At 31.9% G+C, this 17,125-nt stretch overlaps 3 protein-coding genes across 3 annotated transcripts; 2 read left to right on the top strand and 1 right to left on the bottom strand.

The window, feature by feature from the left end:
• Positions 1–2,482: 2,482 nt before the first annotated feature.
• Positions 2,483–5,548, top strand: LOC113866230 (probable folate-biopterin transporter 2). The gene is made up of 5 exons (XM_027501111.1): positions 2,483–2,843; positions 3,922–4,181; positions 4,270–4,365; positions 4,444–4,614; positions 4,949–5,548. Exons 1-5 carry the CDS (start codon positions 2,483–2,485, stop codon positions 5,546–5,548), a joined length of 1,488 nt encoding a protein of 495 aa, XP_027356912.1.
• A 1,002-nt stretch (positions 5,549–6,550) lies between these two features.
• Positions 6,551–11,502, top strand: LOC113865140. Its single transcript, XM_027499520.1, has 8 exons — positions 6,551–6,649; positions 6,828–7,317; positions 7,507–7,844; positions 7,927–8,074; positions 8,516–8,856; positions 8,928–9,078; positions 9,709–10,046; positions 10,269–11,502. The coding sequence occupies exons 2-8, from the start codon at positions 6,837–6,839 to the stop codon at positions 11,157–11,159; spliced, it is 2,688 nt and encodes an 895-aa protein (XP_027355321.1). The 5' UTR covers positions 6,551–6,649; positions 6,828–6,836; the 3' UTR covers positions 11,160–11,502.
• Positions 11,503–12,029: 527 nt separating this feature from the next.
• Positions 12,030–13,656, bottom strand: LOC113865871 (enhancer of rudimentary homolog). The gene is made up of 3 exons (XM_027500649.1): positions 13,482–13,656; positions 12,930–13,050; positions 12,030–12,289 (listed from the first exon to the last, which is right to left on the bottom strand). Exons 1-3 carry the CDS (start codon positions 13,549–13,551, stop codon positions 12,199–12,201), a joined length of 282 nt encoding a protein of 93 aa, XP_027356450.1. The 5' UTR covers positions 13,552–13,656; the 3' UTR covers positions 12,030–12,198.
• Positions 13,657–17,125: the final 3,469 nt, after the last annotated feature.

Below are 17,125 nucleotides of genomic sequence, written 5' to 3'. Positions count from 1 at the left end.
TTTATTTATTTTATTGCCTTATATAAATTTTTAAATTTTATACTAATATCGTTGTTTACATAAAATTTACAATACTTTATATGTTATTTTAAATAAATTATATTTTAAAATGATTATAATTTTATTAAATCATTGTTATTTTAATGTATATTATTTGTAGTTATAGAATTGAGTTAAAATATTTTTTAAATTAATGTTTTACATAAATTTATTAAATATATAATAAAACACATATACATTGTACAAGTGACTAATTAGAGATCACATTAACGAGTCATAGAGTTAGGTGTTAAAATAAATAATTTGACCTTTCTCGAATGTGGACCTTTTAGGTTTTAGATCCTTAATAAGGGTTCCTAATTTGTTTGTTTTAGGACTTTTAGCCTTTTTTAATGGTAATAATAATAATAATAATAATTACTATTCTTAAAAACTAAGAATATCTTTTATACTTTTAACAACTTAAATGGTTCATAACTATAATTCTGATAATTAATTTAGTAATTAATTCTTTAAAATATAAATAAATGTTGAAATAAATAATCTGTGTATGACGATGTATCTTCACGCATAATAAAACAGAATGAATAACTTTTTTAAACGAATTACTGTTTAACTAATAATTAATAGGCTATAACCAACTAGCTAGGCGCGACTAAATTATAGCATTAAAGAATAATAATTAATAAAGTTGTCATTGTGCGTAACCAATAAGTTTTATGGTTAGCGTAGTTGTAACTTATAACCAAACCACAGAGCAAGTGGCCGTTTATTATAATCAATTTGGAATCTATGGTCTTTGCATTGGTACAACCAAAAGGATAATTATACACCCTACTGTTTTTTTATTCGATTGTATGTTTAAAAATATAATAACCATAGATTAAGAATTTTGTAGTTAAAAGTATAATAATTTTTAAAAATTATATATTTACATGAAATTGTTATATTTTCAACAATATTAATTTTAACAAATGCTTAGAGTTGTGTTTAATGCTTTGTCGTCAATTTTCAGTAAACATTTCTCTATTTTATTTAATATTTAGTCATCAATTTTCACTGACCATTTTCTTATCTTTAAGAGTATATTATGTTACATAGAATATATTTACAACTTCACCAGCGGTATTTATTGAAATTTAAGCTGAAAATAAACATTAAACTAAAATAATCCATGTTAATTGATCAACACATTCATTAGTATTTGATATTATTTTTTTATAGATTAAATTGAAAACATTTTTCTGACAAAGAAATTGCATTTGTTTTTGTTTACAATTTATATAAAAAATATTAATTAATATCATTTTTATCTATATAAAATATCTATACTGTTTCAGTAATTTAAAGAGTAAAAAAAATTATTAATAAAAGAGTATATATATATATATAATTTTAATAAGCAACATGATCTTCTCTTACACTAGTATAAGTTTAAAAATTCTTACATTCAATCAGAACTTTTTATTTAACTTAAATCTAATGAGTTATAATTTATTATTTCATTAGCTATTAAATTTAAGCTAAATAAAAAATTTAAATTGAGTGTAAATTTTTTTAACTTATGTAAGAATATTTTTTTCCTTTTAATAATCATTAACAATAACCAAGTTGGAAGGAGGGAGACAGATAATATAATTAATTTAGGGAGACTTGGTCATCAATTCTTGTTGAACTCGTATTGATGCTTAACAACATACATTAGGTAGAATCTCTCACATGCGGGAAACATTGAATTCACATTGATGTCCACGTGTTCTTCCCTGATTGGATAAGTTTGTATGTTTAAAATGATGAGGTGGTACTTGATCTTAGCTTTCCTTCACACTCCCAGAAGCCGCCTTCACGATAGTAGGAACGAGATCTAATGTTGGCCCCACTTTAAGTACACCCAATGGCTTAATTTTTTAGGAAAATGTATTACTAACATCTTTTAAACTTTATTATAATGATACCGTACCAAAAAATAATGCTTATTACAACAATGTACACTTACCAAAGCAAAGATAAAGGGCTTACAAGGGAGGATTTTTGTTTAATTGGCCAAAACTGGGAAAGAATCAAAATATCAATTTGTTGTCTTAAAAGGCCAGTGCCGTTGAATTTGATCTACCCCTTAGTGACCATGTTGTTTTAAGATTTAGTATGCATTTGCAGTGGTAGATTCCTTGCAGATTTGTATGATCAAATTCAAAGTGATGTTATAAATAAGTTGCAGAACTGAGTGGAACCCAATTTCCTTTATCCTTATTTTTCTACTACCACTTGGTTCAGGTCAACGTTTCCTTTCCAAGATCCCTTCTTTTCTAACGGGGGGTTGTTATTGGACATTGACATCAGAAGCAAAATGAGTCCAAATCTGCAAGATTGCCAAGTTAAAAACTAGGAAATAACTTCAGTTTTGGGGGATTTTCTTTCAGCTAGTTGTGGAATTTGGTGCTACTATTTTGCTGTTTTAAATCTTTTATCACAAGAGTGAGTGATGCAAGAGGAGGAAAATTTGGAAGATCCCTCTGTGGAGGAGGAATATGAACCTAGAAAGGGAGTTTGTGAGTGTATGTGCATTCCTCTGCATTGGTTCAGCATGCTATCAAGGGAAACACATTGGAGCTTTGTGTTTGGAGTGATAATTGTTTATGGTGTAAGTCAGGGACTTGGTGGAGCTCTTTCTGCCGTTGGCACCAAGTATTACATGAAAGATATTCAAAAAGTGCAACCATCAGAAGCACAGGTTTGTGCAGGAATCACGTACATTCCTTGGATTGTTAAGCCTCTTTGGGGTCTTCTCACTGATGTTCTCCCTGTATATGGATATCGCAGGAGACCTTATTTTGTTTTTTCTGGTATGTGATTGATACGTAGTTCATTTCTTCTCTCATTACACATTACATATATTTCAACCCAATCTGCATTTTAGGTGGCAGTGGGAGTAAAGATTATTTGCTCATAATTTTAAATACTCTCCCCCCCCCTCTCCCTCCCTCAATATGTGTTTTTGGATTGCTGTCAGTTTAAATTAATTTAATTGGATTTAGTCGATACCTGCATATGTTACATGTGAGTTGTGACCATAGCAAGTGCATTGAGATGTTCTTGGACAGATATGTTGAAGGACTAAGAGTCATAGTCAACGACCATTTACTTGTGTTACTGTTCATTTCACTTTTTAGCATTTTCTTGATCTAGCATTGAGCGATATTAAAATGGTTTGGGGCTTGCAATTGTATATCTGAAAGCTGGAAAATATATGATAATGTATCATAATTTGGCCGCTATTTTGGCCTTCTTAAGCTGTTCAATGAACATTGATCAATGATTAGTGACTCAAAGTGCTTGATATAGGATTCTGTCTGTGAATAACATGCTCGCTGCATCCTTCTGTAATTTTGCATCAGTGAATAAGGTTCAACATGCAGGTGCATAGGGTCTAATGTCATTTTCTTCTCTTTGAGAACCAGCTGGAATAACCAGGAGTTACTAGTATACTCAAGAATCCAGTTTTCTACCTTGTTTCCAAGATTTCCAGATGAGATCAAGAAGAATTATGAGGACATTATATGAAACATTTACTTCTCTAGATCTTTTCTCTCCCAATTAGATTAACTCTTGACATATCATATCCTTAACCAGGAAGTGACGTGATGTAGCACATATATATGTGAAGCTGAATGTTTACTTTTACTAATTTTACAAAATGCATGAAATATGGGTACAGGTAAGCTTTTCTGTCAAACTTGGAAGGGTTGCAAAAAAGTGTGGTAACATAATTATCTTTGCGTTATATAAGTTTCTTTTGATGATTAACATTGTCCTTCCTTACTAATTTATGCTGCACGAAAGTATTGCTAAATGGTATGAAAAAATTCAGAAAAAATTGTTTCAATAACAGTAGCTTAACCTTTTAGCCTTTAATTTTGACAGGTTTCTTAGGAGTGATTGGCATGTTATTGTTATCCTTGCACGAAGATCTGCATCTTGTGTTGGCCCTTTTGTCATTGACAGCTGGAAGTGCTGGGGTGGCTATAGCTGACGTTACCATTGATGCCTGTGTGGCACAAAACAGCATCTCTCATCCTTCACTCGCTGCTGACATGCAAAGTTTATGTGCCTTCAGTAGTTCTGTTGGAGCATTATTAGGGTTCTCCATTAGTGGTATCTTTGTTCACCTTATAGGCCCTATGGTTAGCCTCGTTTTCATAAATGTGTTGATGTTTTTCTTGTCTTTTATGTACTTTATTAGTTATATTTTAAAGAGAGCTTTTTCCTCAGGGGGTGTTTGGTTTGATGACAATCCCAGCTGGACTTGTAGTTTTGGTTGGATTTCTGCTTGATGAGCCTCATGTGCCTAATTTTGCTTACAAACAGGTATACTTAAACCAATTTCATGCATTTCCATGATCCTAGCTAATACGTGCATAATCTGATATTCCATGTTGTGTCTAGGTGAACCAAAAGTTTGTTGATGCTACCAAGGCTATGTGGACCACATTGAAGAGTGCAGAAGTATGGAGGCCTTGTTTATACATGTATTTATCCATTGCGTTGAGTTTGAATATTCTTGAAGGAATGTTCTATTGGTATACAGACTCAAAGACTGGCCTATCTTTCTCTCAGGTATTTGCTTAGGACTTCTTGTAGATGACTGAAAAATGTGCTCCCTCGCAGGTTGCAATACATAGTACAGCCCCAAGATATTTTTTCCTGTACAATAAGTAATAGCATATTGTAACCTGATATAATATAAATGAGATAATAAATGAGATATAATAACATATCATGATTTGTGGCAAAATCACATTTTTTTAATATAATTCTAATAGCTTTTATTTGCCCCAAGGCCGAAATGAAAATTTTGTTAGCTATTTTCTTCTAGTCACACAAATCTTGTTAAATGGAAAAAGATGGTGTAGAATGGGAGTAATCTTTGTCATTCTTCTTTTTTCCATAGGAGAAGGTCGGTTTTATGTTTTCAATTGGTTCAGTTGGCTCCCTTTTTGGTGCAATACTATATCAGTATGCTTTAAAGGATTACACATTCAGAGACTTGCTCTTCTGGACTCAGTTACTTTATGGTGTGTCAGGCATGCTGGATCTGATTATGGTCATACGTTTGAACCTTAAGTTTGGTATACCGGATTATGTGTTTGTTATGGTTGTTGAAAGTGTAGCTCAAATGACTAATAGACTCAAGTGGATGCCTATGCTTGTACTCAGCTCAAAACTTTGCCCCTCAGGTATTGAAGGTACTTTTTTTGCATTACTAATGTCAATTGAAAATGCTGGAGTTCTCTCAGCATCATGGGGGGGAGGCTTTTTACTTCACATGCTAAGGATTACCAGAACCAAGTTTGATAATCTTTGGTTAGCCATTTTGATCAGGAATATTTTAAGGATCACTCCACTTAGCCTGTTGTTTTTGGTACCTAAAACTGATCCAAACTCTTCCATTCTTGCAAGTGAGAACTTGACTTCACAAGTGGCTATTAACACTTCAGAAACTGAGAATATTGAATTGGTCTCCCTTGTGAACAATGTTGATAGTAACTAGGCAAGTGACAAACGCTCTTCTAGATTCTCTATTTCAAATACACAAAAATTGCCAAGCCAATGTTGCTTTATATTGTTGAGGGATATGACAAGAATTTCAGGAAAGCTTCAAGTGACTTTGATTTTCAATTGTTGCATTTATATCAATTTTGCGGTCATATGTCGTTTTTCAATATCTAATGCTAGTAGTCAATTTTTTACATCTAACTTATGTAAGTAACACAAAATGTGCAATTTAGCTGCAGATAGTGAGTGAACAACCATTTTGTGATTAATTTTATGATTCTAAATTTTTTTGTTGTTTACGTTTCTACTTTCTAATATTTTCTTTTAATTCAACCGTATATATCTTAAAGATCGATATGCAACTTGTGATTTAAATTTTTTTTTGAAAAGAATGGATTTTCCTAGAAAAAAAATGATTTTTTAAGGAAAGATTGGTGATGGTTTGGACCTTTATTAAAAAAAAAGAAGGTAGTCTTGGTTAAATAATTTTTTTTAGTGAAAATAAAAATAAAACCTATCGATAATTTCTGCATCTCAATATAGATTAGTCTTTGATGGTTAGTTAGGGAAACCCTTAATGCATACCAAGATGTAAAGGTCTTAGAAAACTAGCATGAAAAATTTTAATAATGAAATTCAATTAAATAAACACCTTTTTTTACCCAAAAAAAAAAAAAAACACCATTTTTGCAAGGCACTATGCATGGCCTAAAATGCTAGATTAACAATAACATTTCGCTTTCTGACTCAAACGCTGAGGCTGGATAATAACAATCAACAAAACTGAGATTAAATTCAAATAAAAAAAATCATTTCAAAGTTAAAATCACACGCCAACCATTTAAAAAATTAAAAATATAATTAAGCCGAAGAAAAAAATAAAAAATTGTGCTTTGCAAAATTGGGCTGACAATCACTATAAGCATGTCTGAATAAAGAGCCCAAGCCCATCTTATTTCTGTATGTATAGCCAAACAAACTAAGGATGTGTGGGTTTCACCCCTTATTCCGGATTAGGGTTAAGCTTTCAACATTGCGCAAACTTGGACTCAACATCTCAACTTCTCAGTTGAGTCATACATCAACACCGCCACCGGTAAAAGCTCCAAACTTTTTTCACCCCTTTTAGCTTTCAAACTCGAAAGTTGTGTTTGTTTTTTGTTCGTTCGAAATGCGTGTTTGTGGGCATTGTTGTAATTCTCAAAATGGTTTTGGTTGGTAGTAAAATTTCATGTTGCTGACACTGACACACAACAACGTTGGTGTTTTGCAAGTCACAAACAATGAGTAACCAAAGTGCTTCTTCAAGCAATGGCAATGATCGTTCAAGGATGTATTGGACTCCATTGATGGAACGCTATTTCATTGACCTAATGTTAGAGCATTTGCAAAAGGGGAATAGGGTTGGCCACACTTTTAACAAGCAAGCTTGGACACACATGCTCACTACTTTCAATGCCATGTTTGGTTCTCAATATGACAAAGATGTCTTGAAAACTCGTTATACCAATTTGTGGAAGCAGTTTAATGATGTCAAGACGCTTCTTTCTCAGTTTGGTTTTTCTTGGGATGCTGCACGCCAAATGGTTGTGGCTAATGATCTTGTTTGGGATGCTTATGTCAAGTCTCACCCTGATGTTAGATGCTACAGAACAAAACCAGTGCTCAATTTTGATGATTTGTGCATGATATATGGTTACACTGTTGCTGATGGAAGATATAGTTTATCAAGCCATGATGTAAGCCTTCATGATCATGTGCTGGGTGAGTCTTGAGTGTTACTTCCAATTGCAGTGCATGCTTGTAATCTATATATTCTTGTTGGAATTAGATTGGATATGTAGTCTTCATTAACAAAATTGTTCTTCTGGTGGTTGTTGCAACTTTGACAAGTAAATTATTTATGCAACGATGATGAATGGGAGCTAATATTACGTATTCTGCAATTTGTAGGTGATGGAATAGGAAGCATTGCTGTGTCGAGTAATGAGCGTCCCAGGACAGATTGGACTGCATCAATGGACCAATTTTTTATAGAGCTTTTGCTTGATCAGTTGGGTAGAGGCAATAAAATGGATAGTGGATTCAATAAAAACGCTTGGACTGATATGCTAACCATGTTTAACGCCAAGTTTGGATGTCAACATGGTAAAAGGGTTTTAAAGAATCGGTTCAAGAAACTGTTGAAATGTTATTGTGATGTAACAAAACTTCTAAGACAAGGCTTTTTGTGGAATGAACAACAACAAATGCTTTCAGCTGACGATGACGTTTGGAATGCTTATGTCAAGGTATATGATCAAGAAGGCTGGGTAGAGTTAATGATGGCCGTATACATGATTTCTGGTGCTCACTGACTTAAAATTCTTGTAGGCTCATCCACATGCAAAAACATATAGATCAAGAATTTTACCAAATTATCGGGATTTAGAGTTAATATTCGGAAATGTGTCTGAAGATGAGATAAGTAATTTGCATCAGGAGAAAAATCATGAAGATGTCATGTCAGAAACAAATGCTGGTGAGTAACTACTAAAACTAATATTTTCCATCATCGCCTGTATAAATATTTCTTGGGCCTCTTTGCATGAAAAGACCATAAAATGTGTTTGGAATATGAGTTAAATTCTCAACTCCCAAGTGAGTTTTAGATCCCTTGTTGCAATTGTCATTTTGTCACTTAAGATGTATTTATTGCCTCAAAAAACAAAAGACATGCTTGGGATATAGATATTATAATATTTTAATTACTTGGAAACATGAATCTATGAATCTAATTATCAGATATGTACATAAAATTGAAATCCCTACATTTGAATCACAAACTGACATTGGAAAGTTGAATTTGCTATCCCCTTGTTTCAATTTCCATTTCTTGAATATCTACATTACATGTCATATTTGAGGCCTTAAGATATTTGGGGAACTGAGCAGTTACTCATGACCCTGTATCTTTCTGAAGTTGAAGGAAAAGGAAATCGCAATCCAAGCAGTACCGATCGTACTAGAACATATTGGACACCTCCAATGGATCGTTGCCTCATTGACTTGTTGTTAGAGCAGGTCAAACGTGGAAATAGACTAGGGCAGACATTCATTACCCAGGCTTGGAATGATATGGCTACCTCTTTCAATGAACGATTCAAATCTCATTATGACGAAGATGTACTAAAGAATCGTTACAAACATTTGAGGAAACAGTTCAATGATGTAGACCAGCTTCTTCGGCAAGGTGGATTTTCATGGGATGATTCAAGAGAAATGGTTGATGCTGAGGATCACGTTTGGGATGCTTATACAAAGGTGACCTATTTTGCCCTCCAATCAGATGTCTTAGCTTGTTTTGTGCTTAGGATAACATATAATTTATGCAGGCACATCCTGAAGCTCGATCACTTAGAGTTAAAACCTTGCCAGGCTATTGCAAATTGTGTGTTATATTTGGAGAGGAAAGTCCTGATACCAGATACTTCCGTTTATCTCATAATGCAGATCCCAATAGTGAATCCCCGGAGTTGATAACAGGTTTGTTTTTCACATTAATTACAATAATAAGGCATTCGTTTTTGGTTCTACACAATTCTCAGGTTAGCCATCTATACCCAACTTAAGACAGTAGATATTTAAAAGACCAAAATTTATCACCACTTCAATATCACAAAGTTGAAGGGCATTTCACAAATTACACCGAAAATTGAAATATTGAACTGGAAAATGAGTGCCTTATTATTTTCCTTAACCTCCACTAGCAACCAAGTACTCTTCTGTCATTGACTCATTTTTTCCTTTGTTCCCAGCCAATGGGATGCTCAAAATTCTGGACTAAATTGATTTAACCAGTTAAACCTACGGAACTTTTTCTATGTAGACAGAATGGAATGGATGGAAGACTTGCCATTTTTTTAACCTCATATCCCTTTTTTATTTTGATTTTTTTCTTGATGCATCAAACATAAAATAGAACTCCATGTCCTATTACATCCCATTTTAACATATCTACGAAACACACTATTATACTTTCATCGGAAGGTGACCAATGCTTGACATCTTGAAAAGTTCAATTGGGCCAATTGCATTGATATTTTTGGGATTCAAGTATTTTCCAGATAAACTTAGATGATATTATGTATTCTCATGGATATTTATATTTTGAAGGTGAACAAAAGAATGGCATTCTTCCAAATGTGGCTGGTTCTACAGTAGAGTGGACAGAATCGATGGAATGCTGTTTTGTTGACCTTATGATTGAGCAAATAAATAGAGGAAATAGGATTGGGAGTTTATTCAATGAGGAAGCTTGGACTCACATGATCAAAGCTTTTAGTACTAGACAGGGACTCCAATGTGATAAGCAGTTTCTGATGGATCGATATTTCTGCTTGATGAAAAAACATGATGACATCAGCAGTATACTCGGTCATAGTGAATTTTCATGGGATGAAAACCTACAAACAATAGTTGCTGAGAATGAAATTTGGGATGCATACATTAAGGTTTTGCTTCTCTTCCTTAACAATGTTCTTTGTTTGATATCATCTTTAAGTTGCCTCTAGTGTTACTTAAGTTAGTGTTCTTGCACTCCTTTCCCATTCCAAGTACCCCATTTTGTTGATTAGAGGTGTCTGCCTGTATTAGGGGCTTATAATAGAATAGTTAATAATCATTGTTTCCTCAAAATCCTATGATTGTAACTCGTTGCTGAATGATATTAGCAGGATCACCCTGATGCCATCTCGTATAAAAACATATGCTTATATGTTTTCCATGATTTGTGCAAGATTTTCGGAAACAAAGTAATGAGAGTATCTGATGCAAGGGTGAATGCTCTGGAACAGTTTCAGTTAATGGAAGCAAACGATATCACCATTGAAATGGACATGGACGGAACATCTGGAAACTTGATTGTGATTAGCAACGTTGATATATCAGACCAGAATACAAACAAGGCAAGGGAAATGGATACAGATGGCTCATATGGGAATTTGGTTGTGAGTGGCACTAATGAAATATCCTACCAAGATCAGAAAAGGCGGAGTGAAATTGACATGGTTGCTGTTGGAACATCTGGAAATTTAGATGTGACTAGCAACAATGAAATATCAAACCAAGATACAGAAAGGCCAAGGGAAATGGATATGGATATAAAATGTGGTGATTCGGGCGTGACTTGCAACACTCGAACAATATCTCAAAATAAAGAAAGGCCTAACAAAATGGATACAAATGGAACATGTGGCAATTTGGTAATGAGTGGCAACACTAAAACAGCAACACACCATGTTAAAAGAAGGCCTAATACAATGCCACTAGACTCCAGACCCCCCAAAAAGGAGCTGAGAATGAAAGAAGCTCTGACTGAGATGGCTAGTGCTGTCAAGGCTCTGATGAACAAGAAAGATAGAAACACAAATACATCGTTTGAAAATGCTTTAAGTGCACTTCAGGCCATGCCTGACATAGATGAGGAGCTTGTAATGGATGCGTGTGATTTGTTGGAAGATGAGAGGAAGGCCAAGATATTTTTGGCCTTGGATATCTCTTTGCGAAAGAAGTGGTTGCTTAGAAAGCTTCGTCAACAAAAGCCACATGACTCAACTGTATACTAGTATATAGCTTAGATATGATTTTTTATGTTTTAACTTTTCATATAACTATCCACAGTGAACTGTGACTGTACAGTGCAACATAAAGCTCAGCCATATACCAACATTGAATTTTTTTTTCTTCTTGAAGCTGTAAATAACCATTCTGTTAGTCAGTGACATAGTTCTTGAAGTATCCGACTGTGACTATTCTTTTATTCTCTGTTTCTAAATTGTAAAACATTTTGTAACTAAATATTTATATTCAAGGTATTTGTAAAAACAATTTGAGTTATTAATGGAAAAAAAAATGCACCCGAATGAGTTTTGGGGTGTGTTATGAGCAAGGCAAGCCCGAATTTATATCGTCATTTTCCTCTCTCTATTATTCTTACATCCCATTCTAAATAATACTATGAATCTTGCTAAGTATTATACGATCTTACAGATGAAAGGTTCTTCTCCTGCTTGATTGTAATTAATTATTACATAAACCTTGCATGCCAAAGTTTTGAAAATTCGATAACAAAAAATATATAATGAAGTGGTCGACATTGTGTTATTTAAAAAGATTAATATACATTAATCTTCAAACATTACGATTGAATGAAAAGTAATATTCAGTCGTCTCATAAAATCCTATTAATCTTAAAATAGCACACTTCGTGATGATTTCGCAACATGCACTTGCTATCTCAACCATAATCATCTGTTCTAGGCTACAAGAACTAAGCCACGTTGGATTTGGACTTTCAAAATTAGCATGCAGTTGACGAAATGAACCATATAGGAAAATTTAATTCCATTCAACAGATTATAAAAACAACTCACAATTTTATGTACAGGACAAATATTTTAAGTAAGGCCAGTTTTCAAAACATAGAAAGTACCGGCTATTGATATTAGAAATATTTGCCAAGATCAACTGGAGTTTTTATGCCAAAACAACATACACACGGGCATAGCCCACGCAACACTAAGATTATAAACAAATTCTGCACTTCTTGGTTATATTTACACTAAATCGCTAGAAAATGGATAAATGAAGGGTGCCATATATCAATCAATGTGCCAGTTTCTTCAAATGTTGAAAGGTTCGTCTCTTGATCCACTGTCGATCATGTGGCGAGTAAGCTTGAATTGAATGATCATAACTGCAAATATAAAGCAAACATCACATTAGACTTGAGTTTAGGTATTATAAGATGCTACTTCGTTTTGAAAATTTTCCGGGAGATGGTCATAGCAAGTAAAGCTAGCATATAATGCCAAAATGCCATGATTTATTCATGCTTTTAATAAAAGGAGACCTTTATAATTGGGAGGAGAAGGGGGGGGGGGTTACTAACCTCTTTTTTCTTTTTTAAGATGGATGGGGGCAAATAGCATAATTCCTATCAAATTTTTCATCCATGATCTTAGATCACTTGATTACCAGTGAAAATTAATGAGAAGTCTCTATATTATCAGTTAAGCCAGCAGATGTATGATTCCATTATATTTTCCTTAGAAGTTATACAATTCAATGTGAATGTCAAAAGAAAGAAAACCAACAATTAAGTTTCTAGTTCAGGATCAAAACTAGGTGAAATGAGCAATCTGCTCAGTAAAATATTGTCTGGAACTGTAAAGTACAAAACATTGGTATATCTTCTCACATTTTATTTGGTTTTTTTTCCTTTCCTTTTTTCTAGGCTGAATATGCTTTTTCGATAAAGTTTTAAAAACATAGAGCTTTCTACTAATCTGTGTGAGCGTAATGTGTGCACATGACTTTAAGAGAAAGAGAAATACATCAAAGCACTCATGTCTGCAAGACCATCTATGAAGTTGTATAGATCCACAATGTCATAAGAGAGATTTCTGATGGCCGGATTTAACTCCTTCAGTTTCCTTTCATATAATGCACATATACCTGCATAAACAGAAGGTTCAGTTGCACATCACATAGTTTTACATTCAAAACCAGAGCATCTATAACAGGAGCACAACAAAACAAAAACATTACAGAAATACTAGTAATAATAATTAGGTCAAGTTTAAGCAAACTTCTAGAGAAATTTAGAGAAAAAAGTCACTATAAAAATTTTATAAAAATAATAAAATTCCGCTCTTAAGTTTGAAACATTTTATGTTTTTCAACTTTTTCAATAAATTTTTTCATTTAAATTTTCTAAAATTTGAAAAGATAAATTGTTTCTAACCTATGAAAAAAGTTTTATTAATTTTTTATATTACAATAATTTTTTCTCTTGTAACGACTTGTGTGTAAGTCTACTCAAATTGAGTTTTAAATCAATATTTAAAAAAACTGCAACGAAAATGGACAAACTAAGTTGAACATACCATCCATGGCCTGAGTAATTGATTCAAAATCCATAAATGTTCTAGTCGCTCGGTTTTGAGAGGTCTGCATCAGAATAATTGTGTGGCGATTGGCCTACACATGAGAAAACGAAATACACAATATAAAGTTACATTCAGAAAGGGTAATTCATAGAGATCAAAACACGCAGTTAATGTATAATCATAGCATGGAACGGAAACACAGAATAATTAGTCAATAGTTTGAAGTTTTTGTTCATGCTGGAAATTGATGATAAGTAATAAAATGATAAAATTGGAAAACCAAAGTAAGATGAATAAAAATTAGTTAGTTGGAGAAAGTGTAACCATGGAAAGAAGAAGATGGCAGGAACTGAGTGTGAGAGAGGAACAAAGATTGTGATCAACTTCTTCCTTCGTTGCAGCGACGCAAGGTACCACGCTCCAATACGCCAACCACCACTGCAATGCTTCCACGTCACCATTTAAATAATCTTACTTTTCCTTTTTCAATAATCTTTTTAATTTCAAAGAAAAATTCAAAAAATTACGCCTCTCTGTTATATTAAATGTCTTATTATTTTTTTTAAGTTAATTGTCACTTTTTAAATATTAAATATCTTGTTTCCATGTTAGTTCAAGTTTTGTATCAAGCGGGCTATTAAAAAATTAAAAATTTTAAAAATACATATTTACCTCAAATATAATTTTTTATTTTTTAATTATAAAAAGACAAACTATATATAACAATTATGGTGGCAATACCATGTTCAGCCAACTTATATTGGATTTTATTTAAATTTATTGTTGTGTTGCGGGTATTAAACGATATTAAGTTTTTGTTTTTTTGTTTTTTATGGTGTGAAAAATAACAGAGAGTTGTACATTAATAAATAATTTGCAAAAAACTTGTTGCTTTGATCCATTTTAGAACATAGCATAATCAGTTATTTTCCTTAGCATGCTTATTTCTCATCTTCCTAATCTTTTATGTTGGACTTAGCTTATTAGAGTAATTCGATGCACTATATGATATTTTAAGCACGTGCTATAATAGAAATGATATTAGATTTTCCAGAAGTTATTAGCGAAATTCATTTAAATATATTTAATTAGACCATAATATTTGCGTTAAAACTATAAAAGATTTAAATATATCTGTCTATTTATTAAATTAAATGGTATTTGTAATTATTTATAACTAGACATGAACTCGTGCCTTTCCGCAAATAAACATGTGAAAAATATACTCTTTCATAAATGAATTATTTTATTTATTATTTTGAGCTTACTATGATCATCATGTTCGAACGTTAGTTATAACAACAATCAAACATTTAATCTATCTAATCATTTAAAATTCAATTAACCTATCATACTTCCTTCATAGAAATTCGCACTTTTTAATTGTGTGTTTGAATTTGAGTTGTTTGCGTTTTGGACGCAGTTATGTTTAATATTAATCAAAGTAACTTTTGACCAATAAATATATGTTTATAGAAATCTCACTCAAAATCAGATCATGAAATCTTATTTAAGCAAGCTATTTTTCACCAAAAAGTTTAATAATCACAAAGTCAGTTATTTTTTGTATAATAAATATCCTTTTATTTAAATTAAATAGAAATTTAAGAATTACAAGTCTCAAGATTTAAAAATTTAGTGTAACTAATAGAAGTTAGTTTGAATAATAAGTGGTTTAGATACACTACTTGAATCAGATTCAAATTAAATCAAATAAAACAAAAAAAATTTAGAAATAAGTTTCGTATTAGTTAAATCAAACGTGATAAAAAAAAATAGTAATTTGAAATGGTTAAAAAATGTTCGTGTGGAATGAGAATGAGAAGAGATATATTAATTGGAGCAGAACAAATGTAACTTGTTAAAAAAATAAAAAAATAAAAAAAATTTAAAGAGAAGAAAAACCTGTGATGGTTAAAATTAATTTTGTTGATGTGACATGATATAACGAGAAAAAAAGCATGACAATTCTACATCACGTGTTGCAGTTTTTATAAATTAGATTATGTATAAAAATCTATCCATTCTATAAACATTTTCAAACTTTTATCATTCAAGTCAAATTACTTGCTTATCATTCTTCTCTCATTATTCATTAACTATATATATAAACCTAAAGTTTGTTCAATTTTTTGTAGAATTATATAATTATTTCAATATTTTTTCCAATGGGGGTTTTTTTTTTTTTCAAAAGCAATACACATGATTTATTTAACATGTTACGGGAATTAAAGTTTAAAATATTAGAACTTTAAAGGTAAGTTTTATCCAAAAATAGTGAGAACAATTATATTTAAGTCTGAGTTGTTCATTTATTTAAAATATCTTAAGTAATTTAGATTTCATACCATTTTACTAATACAGCCTTGGAATAGTTAAAGCAAGGATCGCTATCTTCAGTTTGTCTTTCACGTTGTATTTTATATTTAGAAAGGAAATGAACATGTATACAACTTAGTTGGGAGGATTTCAACATCACTAATACTGACACTAGTTATACATTATTTTTTTACCCTATAAACAGAAAGTAACGTTTGTTTAAATATTTAAATAAATGAGTAATGCAATTGCACTCTTCATTCACAAATATCTTCCGTGGGAATGGGATGCCATAGAAAAGCTTCATGTTTCATCAAGAAGTGGCAGATTCCCACTTTTTCAAAATTATTTAAAAAAGGGAATTGACGTGGAATTATATCTGCGCAAAAAGAGAAAATCTTAAATACACGTAGTGGGATATCATATCATACACTCAATGTTATGAGATACGTATATTATACGATTGTTGATGGCCACAAATATGGCCGTAGGAGACAGGTCAATATTGAGCTACCAACACACCCAGATAGAGCATCTTTTATTAAAAAAGAAAAGGGTTGAGCATGAGCTCAGAGATTTTCATAAAGATTCTGTGTGATATTACACAAGATTTGATGCAATGTATCATAGAGATTTTCAAATCTCCTCGACTAGCGCATGTAACACACAACTCGCACAAAATAGAAAAATATAAGCCCAAGTGAGGTGTATGTTGGCTTTGCAAGGGAATGTGAATATTTTTACATCCAAAAAATATCATGGTACAAATTTCAAGGTAGATCCTATACCCTTTTGTCAAAATTCTTTAGCTTAAAAAACCATACCTTACTAATTATGGAATAATATTACCAATTAAAGCAATTTATTAATATGACTATGTTTCCCTTGGAGCCAGAAAAAAAGCTTCCCACACATATGTTAGTAAACTATTTATTTATGATGTCTTTCCTTTGCCTGAACTTGCCCATACAATTGGTAAGATTGAAGGTGAACACTCTTACGGGGCAAAAAGGAGTTTATCTATTAAATTTTTTAAAAGTAAAAGACAAAACTGAACGCCTCATGTGATCATACTATTAATGTGGTATTATTATTTTTTATAATTAGCCATTCTCACAAGTCATACGCGAGGCTTTGAGGGGTTATTTACTCATTAGTTCGTGTTATTGCCAGATACATGATTTAAAAGTAATTTCTTTTAAATCATTTAATATATTCACATTCTTTTAGAATTTAATGATATTATATATTTTTTAATTTTATAATATTATATTTTTTTTAATTATATAACTCATTTTTGATTTGTTATATAATTACATAAA

Source organism: Abrus precatorius, unplaced genomic scaffold (assembly GCF_003935025.1).
Source record: "Abrus precatorius isolate BTA unplaced genomic scaffold, Abrus_2018 Scaffold4, whole genome shotgun sequence".
Lineage (NCBI taxonomy): Eukaryota > Viridiplantae > Streptophyta > Magnoliopsida > Fabales > Fabaceae > Abrus > Abrus precatorius.
The sequence above is the reverse complement of the archived record's forward strand: the minus strand, read 5'-3'. Positions and strand labels throughout refer to the sequence as shown.